A 25,635-nucleotide genomic window follows, 5' to 3' on the forward strand; every position below is an offset into this window, starting at 1 on the left:
AACCACTGCGCCACCAGGGAAGCCCGGGGATTTGAATTTTGAACAAGCACCAGTGGCTACTCTTAGGGTCTGGTAAGACTGGGAAACGCCACACCAAGAAAGTCAAGTTCTTATTTACAATTTAAAATTTGCAACTGGGCTTCCCTAGTGGCGCAGTGGTTGAGAGTCCGCCTGCCGATGCAGGGTACCCGGGTTCGTGCCCTGGTCTGGGAAGATCCCACATGCCGCGGAGCGGCTAGGCTCGTGAGCCATGGCCGCTGGGCCTGCGCGTCCGGAGCCTGTGCTCCGCAATGGGAGAGGCCACAACAGTGAGAGGCCCGCGTACCAAAAAAAAAAAAAAAAAAATTGCAACTAGCTCATAGAATAGTATAAATCTGAGGACTCTACAAATATTTCTAAAATCCTCTGTCCAGTGATTCAATTTAGCAACTACTCACTGAGCACCTACTCTGTTCTGGGGGCCACTGGGTGTCTGCTAACTAATAAGGAGAGTTTGCAGACTAGAGAAGGAAAGAGACACACACAACTAACTCTACTACAGGGCAGCACACAATCAGTGCCAAGTTCTGCCATCCAGGTATCAGAGCATCAGAAAATGCCCAGCAGCACAGGCTAAAATTGAGAGTGCGCGACTTATTTGATAAAGACATCGTCAGGGACGATGAGAAGGTCCCTAGTTGTGTCAACCCATTTGGAAGTTCTTCTGGCTTTACTTCTAAAATCTACCTTGCCTCTGCCCACTTCTCTCTACTTGCATTGCCAAAAGTCCTGGTCTAGACCGAGGACCCAGCCTCTCTCATCTCAGCCTCTGTAAGCACTTCCTAACAGTCTCCAGGCAAACTAGTCTCCTTCCCATCTTGTTTTCCATTCAGCAACCCTCATTCTTTTCAAGATATAAATAAGATCATGCTACATCCATGATTAAAAGCTCCCAACAACTAACTTTCCACTGATTTTGGAATAAGATGTCTCTCTCTCTCTTTTTTTTTAAACCACAATCTACAAAGATCTGGTCCCTGCCCACCCATAGCAGCCTCCTCTGCCTCCTGTCACCCTGCCTTCCTTCTTTCACTGAACATGCCAAGCCCATTCCAGATGCAGGGGCTACGTAGTCACATTCTGTCTGCCCAGGAATGGTCCTCCCCCAGATCTCCAAACAGCTGGCTTCTCATCTGTCAATTTTCACCTCAAAATATAATCTCAGAGCAGTCTTTCCTGACCTCTCTACAGCAAAGCCTTCCCCTCATCCCATCCCATCATCTTATTTTCTTGTGACTTTCTGAAATAACCTTGTTTCTTTGTGTATTGTGTATCTTCCCCAACTAGAAGTTTTTATGAAAGCATTACTGTTTCCTTAGTTGGCACCAACAATAGTGCACACAGTAGGCAGATGCTTAATGAACATTTGATGAATAAATGAGTAAGAGATTCCGCCAGTGGACTCCACTTCAGACAACCTCTTCACCCTCCTTAAGACCTCAGTCTCTTCAACCGTGAAATAGATACAATAGATTTGATCATTTCTAAATTCTCTTCCATAGGTAGTGTTCTGAGATTCTAAGGCAGAACTTGGCATATGTTTTCTGCAAACATTTCTGCAGACGGTAAATATTTTAGGCTTTGTGGGCCGTACAGTCTCTGTTGCAACTATTCACCTTTGCCACTGTAGCAAGAAAGCAGCCACAGACAATATGAAACAAGTGGGTGTGGCTGTGTTCCAATAAAACTACAGCTAAAAAACAGGTGGTGGGAGGTGGGATGCATTTAGTCCGTGGTCTGTAATTTACCAACCCATGTGCTGAATGACAGCATTCCCTTCCACTCTCGGGTGGTGGCTCTTTTATCTCCCAAACCCTCTGCCCCTATTGTCACTTCCAGACTATTGGCCCCATTTCCTCCCTAAACCTGTTTTTCCCTTGAAGTTCATGCCACCAGATTACACCACTCATTGGTCCTCCTGGTTGCCATTCATCTACAGACTCCTCAAACGACATGGCACCTTGTGCAAGTTCCCTCACCGCCCCCAATGCTACTCTTGTCAGAATTCTCTATAATTTCAATTCTGTGAACACAGTCCTTCCAGTACCCTGGCCTATCATTTCCCTAACTTTTTCCCCTTCAGTGAGCTTGTCCTCCACCCTCCTTCAGCCACCAACTCCCACGGTTATGCCCTAGACTTTGTTATTCTCCACACAGCACCCAGAGAGTTCCTTTTAAAACACAAATCAAGTCACTCCTCTACTCAAAACTCTGTACTGCTTTCCCATCTCACTCAGAATGAAGTTCTGAGGGCTTACCTTGATCCAGTCCATGTAATCTGAGTCCTAAGTAACTGTGACTCATCTCCTGCCACTCTCCACCCCTACGTCACTCTACCAGCACTGTCCTCCTTGCTGTTCCTCAAACAAGGCTGGCACTCACCTGCCTCAGGACCTTTGCACCTGCTGTTCTCTATATCTGGAACATTCTTTCCCCAGATATCTACTTGGCTTTCTCACTTACTTCTTGTCTGCTCACATATCACTATATCAAAGAGGCCTTCCCTGGTCATCCTATCAAAAAATAGAAACTTCCCAGCCCTATCACTCTCTATTCCACTTACCCTTATTTTTCTTCATAGCACTTGAACCAAACTGACATTTTTTTTTTTAATATATGTTGCTGTTTCTGGAATAAGTAAGGACTCTCTGTTTCTGGAGAGTAAGGATTTTGTCTTATTCTGCTGTGTCCTCAACACCAAGACCGTAGCACATGGCACGTCGTAGCTGCCCAATAAACATTTTATGAATTTGCTGAACCAAATCCTTTTGGAAGCAACTTACCTTCTTTCAGTGCTGCTGCCAGTAATGAGGCTGCCTGGGGAGGCTCTCCGGGGTCTGGTTTAATGAGGAGGTGGGGCTCTAGATGGACATCCTCAAATCCACTCAGCTCTCCAAGTTCAGCATAGATATGCAGCTTCTCTTCCAAATATGTGCAAATTTGTTGGTCTTGGTTACTGAGTATTTCTAAGAAATAGTATTTACCATCGAAAGTTATCACATGAATACAACTAATGAAAATCTAAGCTCTAAGATAAAGACGTTGCTAGTTAGCAAGCAGTACATTGAACAGGTCAAGTACAAGTTATTGATTGGGTGGGACAAACCTAGGTTGAAATCCTAACTATTCTACTTGGTGACTGTAGTTTCCAGCAAATGATTAACATCTCTGAGCTTCCTTTGTCTTTTCTGTAAATTTGCTGTACTCAATAAATGTTCGTTTCATTTCCCATTCCCCTAATTCCAGAAAACCTTGCAAAGCTGATCTTTGTTTATTCAGGCTGTTTTCTATTACGACTAAACATGAAGGTCAGGAATGAAAATTGAGGTGGAACTGTCCAAGATGAGCGCTTCCCACAAGGGAAAACAATGCAAGGCCTGGAACTGCTCGGCCTTCAACCAGTCCTGGTCAAAACCAAACATACCAGTTTATGTTTTCGTTTCTCAACATCCAATGTCTTTAACCACCTTCGCATGCATCATCTTCCTCTAATTTCAACATGTCACAGAATTCTTAGAGCTTAAAGGGACCTTAACCAGAAGTGAATTCAGGGGTTCTCAGTCTGCCTCAGAATCACTGAGGGAGAGTTTAAAATACTGATGTCTACAGCCCATTGCCCTCAGATTCTGGGTGAACTGATTGAGGGTGAGGCCCAGGCATCAGAATTTTTAAAGACCTCCCCAAGTGATTCTAAGGCCCAGCCAGAGATGAGAATCACTGAGCTCATCTAATTTCCTTATTTCACAGATTTGGAAACTGAGGACCAGAGCTATTGTGTTCCTTGTCCAAAGTCATACAACCGTGACCTTACAGTGTGAGATCTAAAATCAAAACACTAGACAACAGGTCCAATGCCCATCTACACCATACTGTCCACAATTGCTGTTATGTTATATGCAGAATTTTTTAAATATATTTTTAATCACTAAGGAGGGAGGGAGTCATTTTATTTGAGCACCTTTAGTGCCAGTGTATATATGTATAAATATCTAGATAGATTGATATCTATCTATCTATCTATCTATATATGCATTTATGTATGTATTTTTTTGAGAGTGGTCAGGGTGGGCCTCCAGTGCACAGAATTAATCATTTAGTCATATGTTCCCATTCATGACACCTGGGCTTCCCCAACCTCCAAGGAGAACTGCATGACCCGGGAACGAGAGGCGCCTGCACTATACCTTGACATTGCTGAATTCTGGCCACTCTGGCTTCAGCTTTCCGCCTCTCTTCGTCAGACTCACTTGTCCTTCCCCCTTCTTCTTCTGGGCAACTTTAAAAGACAATAGTCAAGAGAGACAACTGAAATCAAATCCAGGTATCTTTAGGCTCATTAGAAAGACATGGGAACTTGGCAGTAGAATTATTCAGAGAAGAAAAATTCAGCAGAAAGAGAATTCATCATGCCCCCTGGCCAAGAGATTTGGTTTTCTTGAGTATATAATGGACCTTGCATAATATAACATAGCTCTCAAAGTCAGCAGTTTAGGATGACTCAAATATTCCAACAAACACACACATACACAAACATACGCTCATACATGCACACAATACCAATGCCACCAGTAGGTACAACTCAAATCATAATTGTTGCTTTCTACTGCATTTGGGCACTTCCATTCTTAATGAGGGTAGAGAGACTGGAGGGGATGGTGGTAGGGTGCCAGGTTGGGTGGGGTGCAGTGGAGGAGGAGGAATTTTATACAACATCATTCAAGATCTAACTAATCAAGTTACCATTAAGAATGATCACCCTCACACCCCCGTTTATAAAAACTGTCTTTGCACAAGTAATGAGGGGTAAGTTGATGTAGCACACTTAGATCCACCAATCTAAAAATGTTTATTGAATGATTCTTCAGAATTAGGGACAAAGAGAAACACAGACATGGTCCCTGCCCTCAAGGAGCTTTCAATCTAATAACCAAACATATATACATAAAAAAGATAATAGCTGCAAGGCTGAAGATGACAAGCACCAAATAAATGCTTTGAGAGCAGGTGTTAAGGAATTTCAGGTAAGGAAGAGACCAGTGGAACTGAAGAGGTCTTCACAAAGGAGGTGAGCCACGAGCGGCACCAAGATGGGCAGGATTCACACAGGCAGAGGGAGACAGGGTGTTACAGGCAGGAAGGCATGGAGAAAAAAGGTGCAGATGAGGGGCTACTGCAGGCCAGGGCAGGGGACGGGGAGCTGAGGCTAAGTTTTCATGCAGGGGAGACACAGTTAGAATATTTTCTCCAATGGAACAAGTGCATTGCCTCAATAATGGACAGAAGGAAATGTTACCTTTCTACTGCCTGTTGGATCCGCCTCATCCAGGTATTCCGTTCCTCCTTGGAGTTGGTATGAATTTCATACATCTCAGGACCAGCAGATGAAGCACTGATCAGAAACATTCCTCTCTCCTCATTCGCAACTTCCCTAGCAATGAGCTTCTGAAGGGAAATAACTGATGGCTTCTGATCCTACAGAAAATAGGATGAGGTGCAGATGAAACAGTGTCCTATTTAAAGCAAGGGTCTCACAAAACACAGTAGCTAATGAAAGCAACAGTATTAGGCACATCTTATTTCACTTCAACCTTTTCTCTTCCACAGAAGAGCTGTGGAAGTTCATAAGATTTCCAATGAAAAGGGTATGCTGAAGAGAGGATGGAAAAAGAGGATACAGGAGAATGTTTGTCCTTAAGAATGGGTGGTTTAAAAGGATATCTTTTAAAAAGACAGAACAATCAGAGCAGTAAGAAAAAAATATCAAAACTGTTGTAGTCAGGGATGGAGAGATTTTTCTAGAAGGGCATGGTATAGGAAACAGTGTATCAAATATTACAAAGAGATTAAGAGGGTTGGAAGACCTACAGAGTCCACTGGATTTGGCAGTTAACAGTAACACTGTTTCAACAAGCTGATGGGTACAGAACCCCAAGTACCAAAGAGTAAACTGTAAATACTAAAGGTAAGACTGGGGAGGCAAGGGCTTCCCTGGTGGCGCAGTGGTTAGGAATCCACCTGCCAATGCCGGGGACACAGGTTTTGAGTCCTGGTCCGGGAAGATCCCACATGCTGCACAGCAACTAAGGCCGTCTGCCACAACTCCTGAGCCTGCACTCCAGAGCCCGCGAGGCACAATTCCTGAAGCCCGGGCACCTAGAGACCATACTCTGCAACAAGAGAAGCCACCGCAATGAGAAGCCCACGCACCACAACGAAGAGTAGCTCCCGCTCGCCGCAACTGGGGAAAGCCCGCGTGCAGCAACAAAGACCCAACCCAGCCAAAAATAATAAAATAAATTAAAAAAAAAAAGAAAGAAAGAAAGAATGGGGAGGCAAGACCTCAGATTCCCCAGAACCAATGTCTACTGCTATTGTAGTACTGAACACAATAGCCTCACTGCAACCTGCAAATGCCTCTTGTTCCCACCAACCAGGTGAGCCCTTGGTGGGCAGGAATGGGTCTAATCCATCTTCATATGCCTAACCCAATGTTTTGAATAAAGTAGGCAACTCAATAAATGTTAGTAGACCTATATTTGGCATAATTCCATCAGAGAGAAATAGGAACAAAGTCTAAAATTTGGCATCGAAGCCATGATTAAATCACCTTTTCTATCAACATTTACTATGATCCTTCAATGCCCCATTCTAAGCACTGGGGATTCAAAGATGAATAAGACACTGATAATACTAATTTGGGTAGGTAGCTATGGTTGAAAATGATGACCAAAAGAATGCCGGCAGGATGAAGAGTTTGGGGGCTAAATATGAAGAATCTTCTTTGGTTTGTGGCTTCTACCACTGTTTACAGAGTTGGTTGCAGCGTGTGGTTTTGCTTCTTGGACTCTTGGACTGAGTGACGCCTTTATCCAGAACACACTGCTCCATCCCTCTCTGCTGACTCCTTGGTGCTGACATGTCGGCTTTCCCAGCATCACCCAGCTTTACCACATCTGAAGTTGTGTGCAAGGGTATGACCAGAGGACCTCTTCATTCTATCTTCATCCAATTCTTAAGAGTAGCAAATACAAAAAAGCAACCCATGATGGGACAGACCACTGGTTTACCCAGTCCTGCTTGCTGCCTCTGCTCATGGAAGTAAAAGCCACTTTGTGGCAGAGCTTTCGGAACACTGCCCATTCTAATTAGGGAGAGCCCCTGAGCACTGTTAACATCCCTTATTCGAATATGGATCTACTATCTAAGACCTTATCTGCTTTCCTTCTTGCAAAGCACAGTTTTAACTTCCTCAGCTTACAAAGTCAGTAGCCTCTGTACATAAAGAGGCAGAGTAGGTTTGAATACACACACACACACACACACACACACATATGTATATATAACTATTTGAACTAGTTGTTTAGTGTTGCAGGAGAGGAGGTGGTGGTGTCAGATATTTTAAAAATGAAAAACAGGTCAGTGGGTAGAACGTAGCATTAATTAAACCACCACAGACCAGGAGGCATCAGGGACATGACCATGATTATTCATACTAATCACACATGGACACTAGAGATGATCAAGAATTCAAATTAAATCTCTAGGAATGGAGGTAACCTGTCTACTTTGGAGACAGATGTTAAAAACTAGTGATGTAGGGCTTCCCTGGTGGCGCAGTGGTTGAGAATCCGCCTGCCGATGCAGGGGACACGGGTTCGTGCCCCAGTCCGGGAAGATCCCACATGCTGTGGAGCGGCTGGGCCCGTAAGCCATGGCCGCTGAGCCTGTGCATCCAGAGCCTGTGCTCCGCAACGGGAGAGGCCACAACAGTGAGAGGCCCACGTACCACACACACACAAAAAAACTAGTGATGCAAAGGCCTAACTCAGCCTGCAGAGAGCTTTTCTTTGTGCCACAGCACTTTGACAAAATATTTTAAAAAATAATTGCCAGCCTTTAAAAACTGAGCATTTCACTTTTTTAAAAACTCTTGATTTCTGGGTTTTGGGAGAAAGCAGAAGATTGGCAATCCTGGGCCCATAGCTTCATTTTAAAACACAGGTGACAGCTGAGCCATCCCTGCCCTCTTTGAGACACGGCATGAATTCACCAGTTCACTGTGGTCCCTACCACTCTCTATCAGCTCCTTGATAGCAAGAGTCCGGTCCAGTTTACTCATTTACATTTCCTGCCCAATAATCCCTGTAGACACTGGAGTTGACAACCTCTGCCCAAGGGAAAGAGGAAAAGGAACTGCTACATTCAGCCTCATTGTTACACCATATCCATTGGTGATTCCATAAAGTGGCTGATTCTCTTAGTGAACCATTCCATTCAGGATTCCACTGTGATAACAAGATCTTAAGGTCGCTTCATAATGAACTTGCACTTGCACATCTACACATTCACTTTTTTTTTTATTGTTCATTCATTTTGAAACTACCTTCTTTGATATTCAAGAGGTCCTCCTAGATTCAGTATTCCAGGATTTAGTGAACACATGTACTTTTTCCTACTCATTTTTAGAGCTGGTCCTACTCCCATTTCCAGAGTCCTCTTTAAAAACCAACAAAATTCTCTTGTAAGGAAGCTATTCCAACCTCTGGCTACTTTCAGCTGCTTATCTTCTCGGCCATTTTCAAATTCATCAAGTCTTCTGCAACATGTAGCAAGTTAAGAATTTACTAAAGAGAAGTTTCAAACAGCACAAGAAGCGGAGCATCTCACCTGTGGTCATCAGCACGACGATAACTTTCTAAAATACTATGGCGAGTACTAGGAAATCCAGATATTTGTATACTCCTAGCTAATGCGTCCATTCTCTCATGCTGTTAACTACACAGTAAGATACCTGGGTTTGTGTCCACTAAATGTACACGATGCACCTAAAAAGCATAGGATTGAACAGTAGTGTGCATTGACTCTCAGAATAATGCTTTCGCTTTTGCTCCCTGACATTGACAAGGCCTTGACTGGCCTTTATGAAGGCAGCTATGTGGCAGACTAACATCGTCAGGAAAGAGTATCAGCACCATTGTACTACTGTCCATAGCCAAACACATTATACCAAGAGGACCTAAGTTGTGGCTGCCGCCATTCTGACATTTGGTGGATTGCATTCCTAGTGTCCCACTTAATGGCAAATGTGCTCTAAGGGTGGCACCAATAACTCTTCAGGAGATCAGATAAGAGGGGAGGGCAGACGGCAGAAGCAAGAAGAACTACAATCCTGCAGCCTGTGGAACAAAAACCACATTCACAGAAAGATAGAGAAGATGAAAAGGCAGAAGGCCATGTACCAGATGAAGGAACAAGATAAAACCCCAGAAAAACAACTAAATGAAGGGGAGATAGGCAACCTTCCAGAAAAAGAACTCAGAATAATGATAGTGAAGATGATACAGTACCTCAGAAAAAGAATGGAGGCAAAGATCGAGAAGATGTAAGAAATGTTTAACAAAGACCTAGAAGAATTAAAGAACAAACAAACAGAGATGAACAATACAATAACTCAAATGAAAAATACACTAGAAAGAATCAATAGCAGAATAACTGAGGCAGAAGAATGGATAAGTGACCTGGAAGACAGAATGGTAGAATTCACTGCCACAGAACAGAATAAAGAAAAAAGGAATAAAAAGAAATGAAGACAGCCTAAGAGACCTCTGGGACAACATTAAATGCAACAACATTCGCATTATAGGGGTCCCAGAAGGAGAAGAGAGAAAGGACCTGAGAAAATATTTGAAGAGATTATAGTCGAAACTTCCCTAACATGTGAAAGGAAATAGCCACCCAAGTCCAGAAAGTACAGAGAGTCCCAGGCAGGATAAACCCAAGGAGAAACACGCCGAGACATAGAGTAATCAAATTGACAAAAATTAAAGACAAAGAAAAATTATTGAAAGCAACAAGGGAAAAATGACAAAAAACATACAAGGGAACTCCCATAAGGTTAACAGCTGATTTCTCAGCAGAAACTCTACAAGCCAGAAGGGAGTGGCATGATATATTTAAAGCGATGAAAGGGAAGAAACTACAACCAAGATTACACTACCAGGCAAGGATCTCATTCAGATTCGACAGAGAAATCAAAAGCTTTACAGACAAGCAAAAGCTAAGAGAATTCAGCACCACCAAACCAGCTCTACAACAAATGCGAAAGGAACTTCTCTAAGTGGGAAACACAAGAGAAGAAAAGGACCTACAAAAACAAACCCATAACAATTAAGAAAATGGTAATAGGAACATACATATCGATAAATACCTTAAACGTGAATGGATTAAATGCTCAAAGCAAAAGACACAGGCTCACTGAATGGATACAAAAATAAGACCCATATATATGCTGTCTACACTTCAGTGGGTCTGAAGACCCACTTCAGACCTAGGGACACATACAGACTGAAAGTGAGGGGATGGAAAAAGATATTCCATGCAAATGGAAATTAAAAGAAAGCTGGATCAGCAAATACTCAATCTCAGATAAAATAGAGTTTAAAATAAAGAATGTTACAAGAGACAAGGAAGGACACTACATAATGATCAAGGGATCAATCCAAGAAGGAGATATAACAATTATAAATATATATGCACCCAACATAGGAGCACCTCAATACATAAGGCAACTGCTAACAGCTATAAAAGAGGAAATTGACAGTAACACAGTAATAGTGGGGGACTCTAACACCTCACTTACACCAATGGACAGATCATCCAAACAGAAAATTAATAAGGAAACACAAGCTCTAAGTGACACAATAGACCAGATAGATTTAATTGATCTTTATAGGACATTCCATGCAAAAACAGCAGACTACACTTTCTTCTCAAGTGCACATGGAATATTCTCCAGGATAGATCACATCTTGGGTCACAAATCAAGCCTCAGTAAATTTAAGAAAATTGAAATCATATCAAGCATCTTTTCTGATCACAATGCTATGAGATTAGAAATCAATTACAGGGAAAAAAACCCGTAAAAAACCTCAAACATATGGAGGCTAAACAATACGTTACTAAATAACCAAGAGATCACTGAAGAAATCAAAGAGGAAATAAAAAAATACCTAGAGACAAATGACAATGAAAACACAATGATCCAAAACCTATCAGATGCAGCAAAAGCAGTTCTAAGAGGGAAGTTTATAGCAATACAAGCCTACCTCAAGAAACAAGAAACATCTCAAATAAACAATCTAACCTTACACCTAAAGGGACTAGAGAAAGAAGAACAACAAAACCCAAAGTTAGTAGAAGGAAAGAAATCATAAAGATCAGAGCAGAAATAAATGAAATAGAAACAAAGAAAACAATAGCAAAGATCAATAAAACCAAAAGCTGGTTCTTTGACAAGATAAACAAAGTTGATAAACCATTAGCCAGACTCATCAAGAAAATGAGGGAGAGGCCTCAAGTCAATAAAATTAGAAATGAAAAAGGAGAAGTTACAACAGACACTGCAGAAATACAAAGCATCATAAGAGACTACTACAAGCAACTCTATGCCTATAAAATGGACAACCTGGAAGAAATGGACAAATTCTTAGAAAGGTATAACCTTCCAAGACTGAACCAGGAAGAAACAGAAAATATGAACAGACCAATCACAAGTAATGAAATTGAAACTGTGATTAAAAATCTTCCAACAAACAAAAGTCCAGGACCAGATGGCTTCACAGGTGAATTCTATCAAACATTTAGAGAAGAGCTAACACCCATCCTTCTCAAACTCTTCCAAAAAATTGCAGAGGAAGGAACACTCCCAAACTCATTCTATGAGGCCACCATCACCCTGATACCAAAACCAGACAAAGATACTACAAAAAAAGAAAATTACAGACCAATATAACTCATGAATATAGATGCAAAAATCCTCAACAAAATACTAGAAAACAGAACCCAGCAACACATTAAAAGGATCATACACCATGATCAAGTGGGATTTATCCCAGGGATGCAAGGATTCCTCAATATACACAAATCAATCAATGTGATACACCATATTAACAAACTGAAGAATAAAAACCATATGATCATCTCAGTAGATGCAGAAAAAGCTTTTGACAAAATTCAACACCCATTTATGATAAAAACTCTCCAGAAAGTGGGCATAGGGGAACCTACCTCAACATAATAAAGGCCACAGCAAACATCATTCTCAATGGTGAAAAACTGAAAGGATTTCCTCTAAGAACAGGAACAAGACAAGGATGTCCAACCTCGCCACTATTATTCAACACTTTTGGAAGTCCTAGCCACGGCAATCAGAAAAGAAAAAGAAATAAAAGGAATACAAATTGGAGAAGAAGAAGTAAAACTGTCACTGTTTTCAGATGACATGGTACTATACATAGAGAATCCTAGAGATGCCACCAGAAAACTACTAGAGCTAATCAATGAATTTGGTAAAGTTGCAGCATACAAAATTAATGCACAGAAATCTCTTGCATTCCTATACAGTAATGATGAAAAATCTGAAAGAGAAATTAAGGAAATACTCCCATTTACCACTGCAATAAAAAGAATAAAATATATAGGAATAAAGCTACCTAGGGAGACAAAAGACCTGTATGCAGACAACTACAAGACACTGATGAAAGAAATTAAAGGTGATACAAACAGATGGAGAGATATACCATGTTCTTGGATTGGAAGAATCAATAATGTAAAAATGCCTATACTACCCAAAGCAATCTACAGATTCAGTAAATCCCTATCAAATTACTAATGGAATTTTTTACAGAACTAGAACAAAAAATCTTAAAATTTGTATGGAGACACAAAAGACCCCAAATAGCCAAAGCAGTCTTGAGGGAAAAAAATGGAGCGGGAGGAATCAGACTTCCTGACTTCAGACTATACTTCAAAGCTACAGTAATGAAGACAATATGGTACTGGCATAAAAACAGAAATATACATCAATGGAACAGGATAGAAAGCCCAGAGGTAAACCCACACACCTATGGTCAACTATTCTATGACAAAAGAAGCAAGGATGTACAATGGAGAAAAGATAGTCTCTTCAATAAGTGGTGCTAGGAAAACTGGACAGCTACATGTAAAAGAATGAAAGTAAAACATCCCCTAACACCATACACAAAAATAAATTCAAAACGGATTACAGACCTAAATGTAAGACCGGATACTATAAAACTCTTAGAGGAAAACATAGGAAGAACACTCTTTGACATAAATCACAGCAAGATCTTTTCTGATCCACCCCCTAGAGTAATGGAAATAAAAACAAAAATAAACAAATGGGACCTAATGAAACTTAAAATCTTTTGCACAGCAAAGGAACTACAAACAAGACAAAAAGACAACCCTCAGAATGGGAGAAAATATTTGCAAATGAATCAATGGACAAAGGATTAATCTCCAAAATATATAAACAGCTCATGCAGTTCAATGTTAAAGAAACAAACAACCCAATCCAAAAATGGGCAGAAGACCTAAATAGACATTTCTCCAAAGAAGACATACATATGGCCAAGAAGCACATGAAAAGCTGCTCAACATCACTAATTATTAGAGAAATGCAAATCAAAATTACAAGGAGGCATCACCTCACACCAGTTAGAATAGGCATCATCAGAAAATCTACAAACAACAAATGCTGGAGAGGGTGTGGAGAAAAGGGAACCCTCTTGCACTGTTGGTGGGAATGTAAATTGATACAGCCACTATGGAGAACAGTACGGAGGTTCCTTAAAAAACGAAAAATAGAACTACCATATGATCCAGCAATCCCACTACTGGGCATATACCCTGAGAAAACCATAATTCAAAAAGACACATGCACCCCAATGTTCATTGCAGCACTATTTACAATAGTCAGGACATGGAAGCAACCTAAATGCCTATTGACAGATGAATGGATAAAGAAGATGTGGTACATATATAAAAGGGAATATTACTCCGCCATAAAAAGGAACGAAATTGGGTCATTTGTAGAGATGTGGATGGATCTAGAGACTGTCATACAGAGTGAAGTAAGTCAGAAAGAGAAAAACAAATATCGTATATTAACGCATATATGTGGAACCTAGAAAAATGGTACAGATGAACCTGTTTGCAGGGCAGAAATAGAGACACAGATGTAGAGAACAAATGTATAGACACCAAGGCGGGGAAAGTGGCGGTGGGGGGGCAGGTGTGATGAATTGGGAGACTGGGATTGACATGTATACACTAATCTGTATAAAATGGATAACTAATTAGAACCTGCTGTATAAAAAAATAAATAAAATAAAATTCAAAAATTCAAAAAAAAATGGTATATAAGGCCTCCCCCCAAAAAAAGAGATCAGGTAAGAGGAACAGATTCATATTTCAGGTCATATTTTAAGTTGAGCATCACAACTTGATCTGAATCCATTTGCACATTGTCCTAGAAAACAAGATAGCTGTCTTTTTTTTTTTAAATTTATTTAGTTTTTTATTTATTTATTTTTGGCTGTGTTGGGTCTTCGTTTCTGTGCGAGGGCTTTCTCTAGTTGTGGCGAGCAGGGGACACTCTTCTTCACCGTGCGCGGGCCTCTCACTGTCGTGGCCTCTCTTGTTGCAGAGCACAGGCTCCAGATGCGCAGGCTCAGTAGTTGTGGCCCACAGGCCTAGTTGCTCCGTGGCATGTGGGTTCTTCCCAGACCAGGGATCGAACCCGTGTCCCCTGTATTGGCAGGCAGATTCTCAACCACTGCACCACCAGGGAAGCCTGATAGCTGTCTTTTTGCTGTGTCGAATTTTTGATCCATCAGCAGGTCACCGGGCCTATACCACCCAAGAAGCAGGATTTGCTTCTCTTTCCGGTCTTAGTTTTTGAAGAAACCTTTGTTTATAAAAATGTGGTGTGAATTTGTTTTCTCTTCCAGCATGGCCCTCACCATCCCACAGGGCAAACAAAATGTTCCCAGCTTCCTGCTTATTTTCTCTGTGATCCTTCAGAGCATCCAAGATAATAGCACAGACAGGTTGTTAGACAAATCAGTAGGTTGTCATGAAATATGCAATATATACAGTTCAAATGGATCAGGGCCATGGAACTAGTTTAAGGCCTCTTGTTATCCTCTGGTGTAGCTTTGTGAAATAATCTCTGACCTTTATACAACTTGGCATCACTGTGTTGATGAGAGGCAATGTGCTGAACAGGGTGAAGAAGGCTACTGGGCCAACCTGACAAGATGGAGAGGCAGCTGAGACACTGCTCCAGCCTCTTCCTCCCCAGAATCCATCACTGAGCAGGCATGCTTCTTTGTTTTCTCTGAACAGCATAACATAAACTTCTTTAAGCTATGAATTTGCCAAAACCAGTTGAAATTGAGGATATCTGCTAATGGTACCCAAATATCCTGTCAGTCAATGGATGATAAACACTAACATTGTAGAGAAGCACCATTATACTGCCCACATTGGTACTGCATCTTAGATTCTTTCCTATAACAGGGCCTGATACTCCATGATGCTGACAAGGGGTTGACTCATGACATCTTCCATCTTTAAGCGAGTCACTGTGGACAAGATGCTATATAAGAAATGCTATAAAATACTGGTTTTACTGCTAGTCTGAGTCTCACTCTGTGCTGGCAATGAGATTACAATAACACACTACAAAGGTAAGTGTTACATGAACAACCTTAGTTATTAGTAGCCATTATGAGAGAATTAAGAAAGAATCGTCTTTACACTTTAGATACCAGGATGGTGTTCTCGTGTCTGGCAGAAGGAGCATCATAACAGTTATGAATGGAGTTGGCAACTGGTACAGCAGGCACTGTCCAATGAGGGTAGAGAGAGTGAGGTGCCAGAAGTGACTCGTTATTCCCATCATTAACATTTGAGGTGCTGGGAAGTCAGGACTGCAGGGGGAGGGGGTTTCTGGAGGAAAGACCAAGATAGCCAGACAGCAGAGGGTCCCCTTGTGGGGTTTAGGGCAGTGCCTATTCACCAACCAGTATCAAAGTACTTCAATATTTTCACAACTGGTTAAATTGCTGCATCAGCTGACTACCAGTCCTAGTTGCAATAAATCAATGCATATGCTTGGTAAACCCAACTGGATCCTTGCTACTGAACACTGTAATTGCTAATAATGGGACTATACCACAGGCATGATCTTGCCAATGACCATTTAATTTCACTAGGAATTTCAGGCATTTTTCAAGGAGATGTGGGATTAAACCAATTGAAATATTCATCACACGGCCATATACTTACAACAGCTGCAAAGATGTACTTCTGGTCTTTTTCTTGTAAAAAGAGCAGCACATCAGATAGAAGCAGAGCTAGGATATCTTCAAAGGAAAAATATTACTAGTATTAATGAAGCAAACCACAATTCAAATGTCTTTATTAAAATTCTAATTTCATGTTTAAATAATTTAAATAAACATACTAAAAATAAATACTAACTTTTAGTCTAACTATAAAACCTTTATTAAAATGCCTGTATTATGATAGCTAAAGATCTATTTTATAGGGCCTCCCTGGTGGCGCAGTGGTTGAGAGTCCGCCTGCCGATGCAGGGGATACGGGTTCGTGCCCCGGTCTGGGAGGATCCCATATGCCGCGGAGCGGCTGGGCCCGTGAGCCATGGCCGCTGGGCCTGCGCGTCCGGAGCCTGTGCTCCGCAACGGGGGAGGCCACAACAGTGAGAGGCCCGCATACCGCAAAAGAAAAAAAAAAAAAAAAAAAAAAAGATCTATTTTATAGATAACTTAGTAGGTAAGCTGTGTTTAAGTGCACGCTTGTGTGTGTCACAGTTGGTACAGCTAAATCTCCAGCAAAATTTAATGTTGTAGCCTTCCAAATGGAAGAAAAAGATTCAATAAAAAACAAGGTTCTAATAGAATAGAGCAAGCCCTTACCTTTACGGCAAAAAAATGCTTAATTAAAAATGTTCATGGGCAGCTTCTGCCTTGAATTACTATATATACTCATCTGCTATTTTGTTCCATCTGGATCTGAGGGAAGTCTGAGGTCCTACACCTCCCTTACATACTGTTCACAAGAACCCACCTTCACTATACCACTAACATTCTAACAAAAAGTTACCCAGCTGTTCAGTCCACAAAACAGATAAAGAGCAAATGACTTGGAGCAATAGGATCTACAGACTGCGGTTAATATTTTAGTTGTGGTTAATATTCTAAGTATGGTTCATGTTTAGTTGCAACACTGCAAGTTTCTGATCAATAAGTCCTTTGGTCATCTGTTGCAAGCACTATCAAAACTTGATAATCCTTCAGTGGGTAGCAACCTTGGAGTACCTGGAATTTAACCACCTCTTCCTCTCATTGCTTACCTAAGGAAGATACTAAGACATATCAGAAACAAGAAGGTTGGGCCAGTGGTGCTTAACCCTGACTGCAGACCCTCCTGCGTGCTTTGAGCATCCCTATGCCTGAGCTTCACCCCCAGACCAATAAAATCAGAACCTCTGGGAGGAGACTTCAGCATCAGTAAAATTTTTAAACTCCAGAGGCCATTCTAGGGTTTTAAATCCAGTGGCCAGTGTTGACAAAGCCTCGGACAAGGTGCTAGCTACAGAATCATTTCTTAAGGATCAGAATAAACTATTTTAGACTCTAACCAGATTAATAGGCAGGTTAATGCCTGATAGCAAATAGCACACCAATGTCAACGTGTATATTTATGCATTACTATGTATATTTATGCATTATATCATTCAGTCCCAAAGATGATGTTTAGAGCTCATTTTTCCCCTCAATGGTCTGAGCTCCTGGCTGGCTTGGCACACAACAGATCCTGAGTGTGTAGGCACATTTTCCAGAATAATATTTCCATGCCAACAATTAGCAGAATTCTCAGGTCCTTTGATTCAAACATCGCAAACTTGAAAACCCATGCAATACATAAGAAGCCTTTTGCTTGAGGCAGCAAACTTCCCCCTAAGGTTTGTAGCGTGGTCCACCTGTGCCTATGGAAGTTTTCATCTTGATCCTACAGGGATCTTTCCACTGACCTAGGGTTTGTGTGTGGGCCTGCATCACTGAACCATTTTTCTTTGGAAAATCTGTCCTCTGTTAAATGAATAATGTGCGTGAACATGAGGGAGAAATTGGTCTGTTAGAGCCACGGTACCTTTGAAACGACCCGTAGCGGTTTTCCAATAAACAAGGCCATCGTATAACAGGGTCCTTTCTTTACTCATCAGTGCCTGTTTCCTAAACACGTGGCCATTTTTAAGCTTGGTATATGTTTTGTTTTCAATCTTATTTAGGATCTCAAGCCATTTTTGTTTTTTCTCATATTCGCTGACTTTTAAATCCACAGCTGCAATCATGTCTTTAATTAAGCAAAGAGCTTTGCATAAGTCTTTCTGTTCTTCAGTGCTCTCTGCATGGGAAAAAGAAAGAACAGACACCATGAAATAAGCCAGAGCGCTAATAAGGAAGACACTTTTTCTTTAGTTTTAAATAAAGTTAAATACATCATCCAAATAGCAAAAATCCCAGAGCAAAAATATTGGATTAACTTCAAATATTCTATCATCACTCCACACACACCCCCAAAAGGATGGTTAAAACGTATTATTAAGAAGATTTACATATCAGATGCTTCAGCAGAAACACTGTGACAATATGATGTCTGAGTTCTAGAGACTGGTCTGACCTTCCTTCCTAGAGCAGTGAATGTGTCATAGCCCAAGTTAGGCCTTCCTTCCACCTTCCCAGACACAGGTAATTAAGCAAACCCCACACCTAGCTTCTTAGAACTTAACTGAGCTACAAACCCAAGCTGGAGTCCTTTCCCAGAAGGGAGCTGCAGGGTGACTTGAATAGACCTCAGACTCATTTGCTTTCCTAGATCCCTCTCTCCCTAAAAAAATAACATATAAAATTATAACTTACAACTGCATTAACATAAAGATAAATATATTAATATATATTAAAACATTTTTTCAACCTAAAAAAAATGGGACCAAGGCACTGTGCAGAGTAGGTAACTCAGCCACGCTCACGCCAACAGAGTAGACAATCATCGAATCCAGCTGCTACTCTGAAATACTGGCCATATCTCTTATCTCTAGATTATCTTAAGAAAAACTGCTGGAGAAGTTTCTGCAACAGCCTCCTGGAGCTCTAGATGAAACCAAATGTAGCTGTTTTCTATATCTGATTTAAAAAAAACGAATTGATGTTTATTGAGGTGAATGGAACTGAAAGGGAAAGTTTCAGGAGGTCAGAAAATGCTAGAAGGAGAGGAGAAAGAAAAACAACAGAGAAAATAAAAGATTCTCTAAGAGCCTAGAGCAGCAGAAATAAACACACAGAAATAGCAGTGAAATGGAATAAGAACAAGTCCTCCAAAGGGTCTAAACTTTCCAGGCTCTAAATGCCTCAGATAGGTACATGAGGGCTTTGTGAGGAAACCAAGGAATAGATCGTGACACCAATCATTAACAAGGAAGATTTTCTCATTGCTCATGAAAAGAATATACTTCATTTACTTCGCTACTTTACTATACCTGCCACCCACCTAAGCAGCACTCCCCACCATGAAAAAAAAAAGATTCTTCTTTATAAAGAGCATATTTTAAATATAGGAAAGTTGAGTAGTAAAAATCAAAGTTGAATTACAAAGTAACTTAAAGTAAGGCCAAGAAAAGGCTCCGAGTCTTCTGACCTTCAGGAATAAATTACTGTCTTTTAACCACTTGCAACTCAAAGTGCAGCAGCATTGGCCCCACCCAGGGGTCTTGTTAGAAATGCTTACCTTGGGTTCTACCCCAGACCTACTGAATCGGAGTCTGCATGTAAATGAGATCCCCAGGTGAGGGGTACTCCTAATGAAATTCCAAAAGCACTGCCATAAAGAGTCACATGAACCAATGTTCCCAGCAACTACAGAGGTTGGAGAAGTCTGACCTAACTAAGGAGGCAGTGTTCGTTCAGCCACTATGACGTCTATGCGTGCAGAGCCAGAAGTCACACTTCACATTTCCGACACACAGTAGGCAATCACTGTCATGCATCCTACCTGGAATCTGGCATGGGATGATTCTTGGAGGAGCACTAGCTGGCCTAACACAGTCCGACAGATGTTAGTCTTTGAGTATTGTATTAAACGTAAGAAAGAGAATATAACCATAATATAAACTAAAAGTCTTAATTTTGTTTTCATTCTTTAACTGAGAACAAAATTATGAGGCTTTTCTCTTTCTACTGTGCTTATATTTTCTTTTATGTTAAATTATAGGAAGCAATACAAATGGGACATAAGGAATGGATGCTACCATTCCTGCCTGAACTTAGATCCTAATGTGACTAAAAAAAAAATGGAAAGACCAAATCATGCGTTTCTATTCACTGAGACCCCTTCCAAATAAAGGATGTTAAAAGTTGACTTTTTAGAGTGGGAATTTAAGATCTCATTACCACTTTCATGATCTCCAAGGCAGTTGGTCATAATAAAGATAATAAAAACAGCTTCCACTTATCAAGCACCTTGTTTATACCAGGCTGTGTACTGGGCACTTTCTGAGACAATCTCACTTAATCCTCACAACAATTCCATAAGATAAAGATTAGTATTCTCGTTTGGTAGTGGAGAGAACTGAGGCTCATTTCATTACCTTGCCCAACTAATGAGCGGCAGAGCCAAGTACCTGCAACGGCCATGCAAGTTTACGCAAGGCCAAACCAAAGCCCTTGTTAACAGAAGACACTACCACCCTAATAATTTACTCACGATCAATAAGCTAGCTTGAGGAACAGGCACTTTTATCTGCCCATTCATTGCACTGTTATATTTATTTATTGATTGATAACTTATTCTGCACTAGGTATTGAATCTAGACCCCTCAAGGAGCTTACGGGCCAGCCATGTGCATTAACAGGTTCTTATAGGACATCCAGATGTTAATCCTTGAACTTGATGAATTGACAGGGTCAAAAATAGCTCCTTCATAAATCATTCTCAATCTAATAAATCACTGCTGGGAAGGTAATAGGAAGATGAAGAAGAAGAGGTATTAAGGTCTGGATATGGGGGAAATACAGATGGGAAGGGTAGGGTCAAAGTATGAGGAAGTCTACTTGCTTTGGGCTGCTTGGAGGAATTCAGACTACTGGCCAAGTCACATTATGAAAGATAACTTTTCAAAACGGATCCAAATCCTAAGGCTTCACAGTTTTTCCATAACGAAAAATCTTTATGAATCAGGCACCCACAAGCATTTATAGCTGTTTACAACACCTCAGCTATGTTTAAAACTAATGAAAGAGGCAAATGTTTATCCCAGAAGTCATCACTCACCCTTTGTGTACTGCAATATCCTTTCCACCAAGACAGGGTATTTTGTGATGCGTTGAGTGACCAGCAGAATGCATTCTGGAATTCCTCGGCGTCGAGCCAAAAGATTACTATTTCGGAGCTTAAAAAATATATATATATGAATATATTTTTTAATTTTAATATACACAAACACTACCTGTATTTTCTTTTTAGGTAGGAATTTAATAATACAAAGAATCTGCAACAGTATAATTCTATTCAGACGTAACATGCTGCATCATTAATTAAAACTTGATATAGTCATTAAATTGTATACTTTGAAATTAATTTCAATAACCCAACTCTCCAAGATTAAGAAGTTTCAAGTTACACTGATGTACTTAGAGTTAATTCCAAAAATGAGCAGGTTTGAAGACTTATAAGTGCTAAGATTCATGAATAGCAGAAGTTTTGAAAAATATTCAGAAATCAAAGTTACACTTTGAACATGAGTGTGCAATTAACTGTTTGTTTTTCTAACAGGTTTTCCTCTACATTTGTTATTATTCATCATAGCATTTAAGTTTCCTCTAATCTGGGCAACTTTTTTCTAAATATCTCAAAGCCTTATTTTCAAGTTCTCAATACACACGTATGTTTAAAAAAAAAAAAGGAGGAGAATCCAGTAGCATTCTTAAAATGGTAGATAAAAAATTAGAATCTATGAAACTCTAAAGGACAAATTTCTTCAATAAATAAGTTGGACACCAAAAAAATGGGATGGGAAGCATTCAGTGTAAAGGTGATTTAAAAGACATAACCCCCCATGGATAATATATAAACCTTGGTCAGATCCTGATCCAATTTTATGAGCTAATGAGGGGAATTTGATTACTGGTCAGCTGTTTGAAGATATTAAAGAATTATTGTATATTTAAGTGGAATAATGCCACTGTAATTTTAAAAAGATATATTGTTCAGTGATACAAGTTATATATGAAATGATGTGCATCACAGACTTGCTTCAAATTAATCCAGTAGGGATGGGGTGGGTTCTTTATTTTTACTGTGGTTCTTCTGATTTATAACTTGTCAGGGCATGAAAAGCTTCACAGGATATTACAAAGGTGCTCAGAAGTATGAAGAACACGGCTTCGCAAGTATAAATACAAAAGTAAATGATTCGGGAGAAATATTTTACTAACACAGAAAAAGAGGCTTTCTATCTTTGTCACAAACTTATCACTTCCTTCTTCCCTGAAAAATAGTACCTAGATGTGAAACTTGGTTAGATCATCTAAAAAACAAGTATGAACTTCATGCTGGCTTACCATTTTGTAACAGAGTTTTAAAATACTTGCCTTAATAAAATTCTGAAACTTTTTATTCTGCTGGAGTTCTTTAAAGAGGCTAACAGCCTCCTTGTGGTGGCTACAGAATTCCCCATATATTTTCTTCATTTTATTTGCATTTTCTTCTGAAAACTGAGAAGAAAAACATTTCAATGATGGTTTATAAATTTAGTCAGTTCTAAACACTAAAAAGAACATGCAATTTTCATATATTTCAGTACATTCTTGGCAAATAAAGAATAAATACCCACGAATTTCTGACCACAATCACTTCTTTTCCCCAGATACTTTTTAAATTAAAGTAAGAGGAAGTAGTCAAGAGGTAAAAAGAAGACATCAACCTAATGTGATTATATTATATTGAACTAACTCAATTATCAATAGCCCAATGAAAAACATTTGATATCTTCTATTTTTGTGTGTTTATGCAACTTTATAATTTCAATTTATAGTTGTAATACTTTTATAGATTGAAGGGTATGGGGCACATTTGGGGATCCTCAGGAAGGTTCACATTTACATTGGGTAACTGATCATGTCCATGAACTCAGTCCTCGTTGGGAATTTAATTTTTGTCATCACAAATGGATCAACAGGCAGGTTATCATTAGCCAAGATGACAGAGAAAGATGAGTAACCAGAAGGCCAATTTATTTATTTATTTTTTTTTTATTTTTTTCTATTCTTTTTGCGGTATGCGGGCCTCTCACCGTTGTGGCCTCTCCCGTTGCGGAGCACAGGCCCCGGACGCGCAGGCCCAGCGGCCGTGGCTCACGGGCCCAGCCGCTCCGCGGCATATGGGATCCTCCCAGACCGGGGCACGAACCCGTATCCCCTGCATCGGCAGGCGGACTCTCAACCACTGCGCCACCAGGGAGGCCCCAGAAGGCCAATTTATTAACTGATGGACACAAGTAGGGATGTGGGCTGGATATTTCAATAACCTTGACCTGCAGAAAAATCTCTGTAGAAAAATCTACATGGGAACAACTTAGAATCATACGGTGGTATGGAGAGAATCAGCTGAATAATTTGAATGCCAACGTTTCAGACTCTGATGACCCTATGTATACATGTGGGTGTTGAAGATCATTGTAACAGACACCAGAACACACCTACACCTCCTTAGAAAGTACTTAAAATGTACATCCCTATCTCTGGTCTTTTCAACTTTGCTCACAGTTTTATCTATGCTTGAGGCCAATACATCTTACGAGATGATCCTTAAACCACCAACAATAATATATAGGTATAAATTTAACAAAACCTACACAGGCCTTGTGTGCTGAAAACAAACTACACAATGCTAATGAAAGAACTCAAATAAGATTTAAATAAATATACCATGTTCATAGATTGGAAGACTCAACATAGTAAAGATGTCAATTCTCCCCAAATTAATGTACAGGTTTAATGCAATTCTTATCAAATCCCAGCAAGTGTCTGTACATATAGACAAGATTATTCTAGTATTTATATCAAAAGGTAAAGAAACTAGGATAAAAACAATTTTGGAAAAGAAGAATAATAGACAATTTTAAGATTTATTCTATAACTACTGTAATTATGACTATGGAAAGATACACATAGATCAGTGGAACAAAATAGGAACCCAAAATGCCCAACAGATTTTGACAGAAGGCAAAAGCAATTTATTGGAGGAAGGATAGCCCTTTCAACAAATGATATTGGAGCAGCTGAACATCCACAGGTCAAAAAATAATAAAAATAACCTTGACCAAAGTCTCATATTTTATACAAAAAGTAACTCCAAATGGATCACAGACCTAAATATAAAACATAAAACTATAAAACTTTTAGAAAAAAAAATAGGAGAAAATCTTTGGGATCTCAGGCTAGACAAAGAGGTCTTAGACTTGAAATCAAAAGCATGATCCCTAAAATATGAGGGAGTCTGGGAAAAAGTTTGGCCTGTGCAAGAGGCAAGAGACCATTGTTTCAAGGTGTGCGAGGAGAGGGGATTCATAGCACCGCCTAAATGAGCTTTAGAGACGGGCGTGAGCCGCGGCTATCAGCGTGGACACCAGAGACTGGCATGAAACGCTAAGGCTGCTGCTGTAGCCGCCAAGAATCCTGTGTGCAAGCACAGGTCACTATCCACACCTCCCCTCCTGGGAGGCTTTGCAGCCCGCCACTGCCAGGGTCCCGTGATCCAGGGACAACTTCCCTGGGAAAACACACGGCGCGCCTCAGGTTGTTGCAACATCACGCTGACCTCTGCTGCTGCAGGCTCGCCCCGCATTCTGTACCCCTCCCTCCCCCAGGCCTGAGTGAGCCAGAGCCAGTGAATCAGCTGCTCCTTTAATTCCCTCCTGTCTGGGCAAAGAACAGATGCCAGAGGGCAACCTACATGCAGAGGAGCGGCCAAATCGAAAGCTGAACCCCAGGAGCTGTGCGAACGAAGAAGAGAAAGGGAAATCTCTCCCAGAAGCCTCAGGAGCAGCGGATTAAATCTCCACAATCAACTTGATGTACCCTGCATCTGTGGAATACCTGAATAGGCAACGATTATCCCAAATTGAGGAGGTGGACTTTGGGAGCAACTGTAGACATGGGGTTTGCTGTATGGGACTGGCTAGATTCTGATTTTTATGTTTATCTTAGTATAGTTTTTAGTGCTTGTTATCATTGGTGGATTTGTTTATTGGTTTGGTCGCTCTGTTCTTTTTTTTTTAATTACTTAAAATTTTTTTTTATTTTAATAACATTATTCTTATTTTTTATTTTAATAACGTTTTTTTTTTCTTTCTTTCTTTCATTTTTCCTCCCTTTTCTTCTGAACCGTGTGGCTGACAGGGTCTTGGTGCTCTGGCTGGATGTCAGGCCTGAGCATCTGAGGTGGGAGAGCTGAGCTCAGGACACTGGACCACCAGAGACCTTCCGGCCCCACGTAATATCATTCGGCGAGAGCTCTCCCAGAGATCTCTGTCTCAATGCTAAGACCCAGCTCCACTCAATGACCAGCAAGCTCCAGTGCTGGATACCCCATGCCAAACAACTAGCAAGACAGGAACACAACCACACCCATTAGCAGAGAGGCTGCCTA

General features: G+C 40.5%; 1 protein-coding gene across 10 annotated transcripts in view; it reads right to left on the reverse strand.

Moving 5' to 3' along the window:
• Positions 1-25,635, reverse strand: part of ARHGEF28 (Rho guanine nucleotide exchange factor 28) — a 330,930-nt gene that overhangs the window by 40,025 nt on the left and 265,270 nt on the right. For all 10 annotated transcript variants that reach the window (XM_082624114.1, XM_082624113.1, XM_082624111.1 and 7 more), the window contains 7 exons: positions 22,578-22,700; positions 21,259-21,376; positions 18,082-18,336; positions 16,195-16,271; positions 5,333-5,511; positions 4,224-4,315; positions 2,823-3,005 (listed from right to left, as the gene is read on the reverse strand). In XM_082624114.1, the coding sequence (XP_082480240.1) occupies positions 2,823-3,005; positions 4,224-4,315; positions 5,333-5,511; positions 16,195-16,271; positions 18,082-18,336; positions 21,259-21,376; positions 22,578-22,700 (1,027 nt within the window). The remainder of the gene's footprint in view (positions 1-2,822; positions 3,006-4,223; positions 4,316-5,332; positions 5,512-16,194; positions 16,272-18,081; positions 18,337-21,258; positions 21,377-22,577; positions 22,701-25,635) is intronic.

This window comes from Mesoplodon mirus (genome assembly GCF_964341445.2).
Source record: "Mesoplodon mirus genome assembly, chromosome: 5".
In the NCBI taxonomy this organism is placed as follows: domain Eukaryota; kingdom Metazoa; phylum Chordata; class Mammalia; order Artiodactyla; family Ziphiidae; genus Mesoplodon; species Mesoplodon mirus.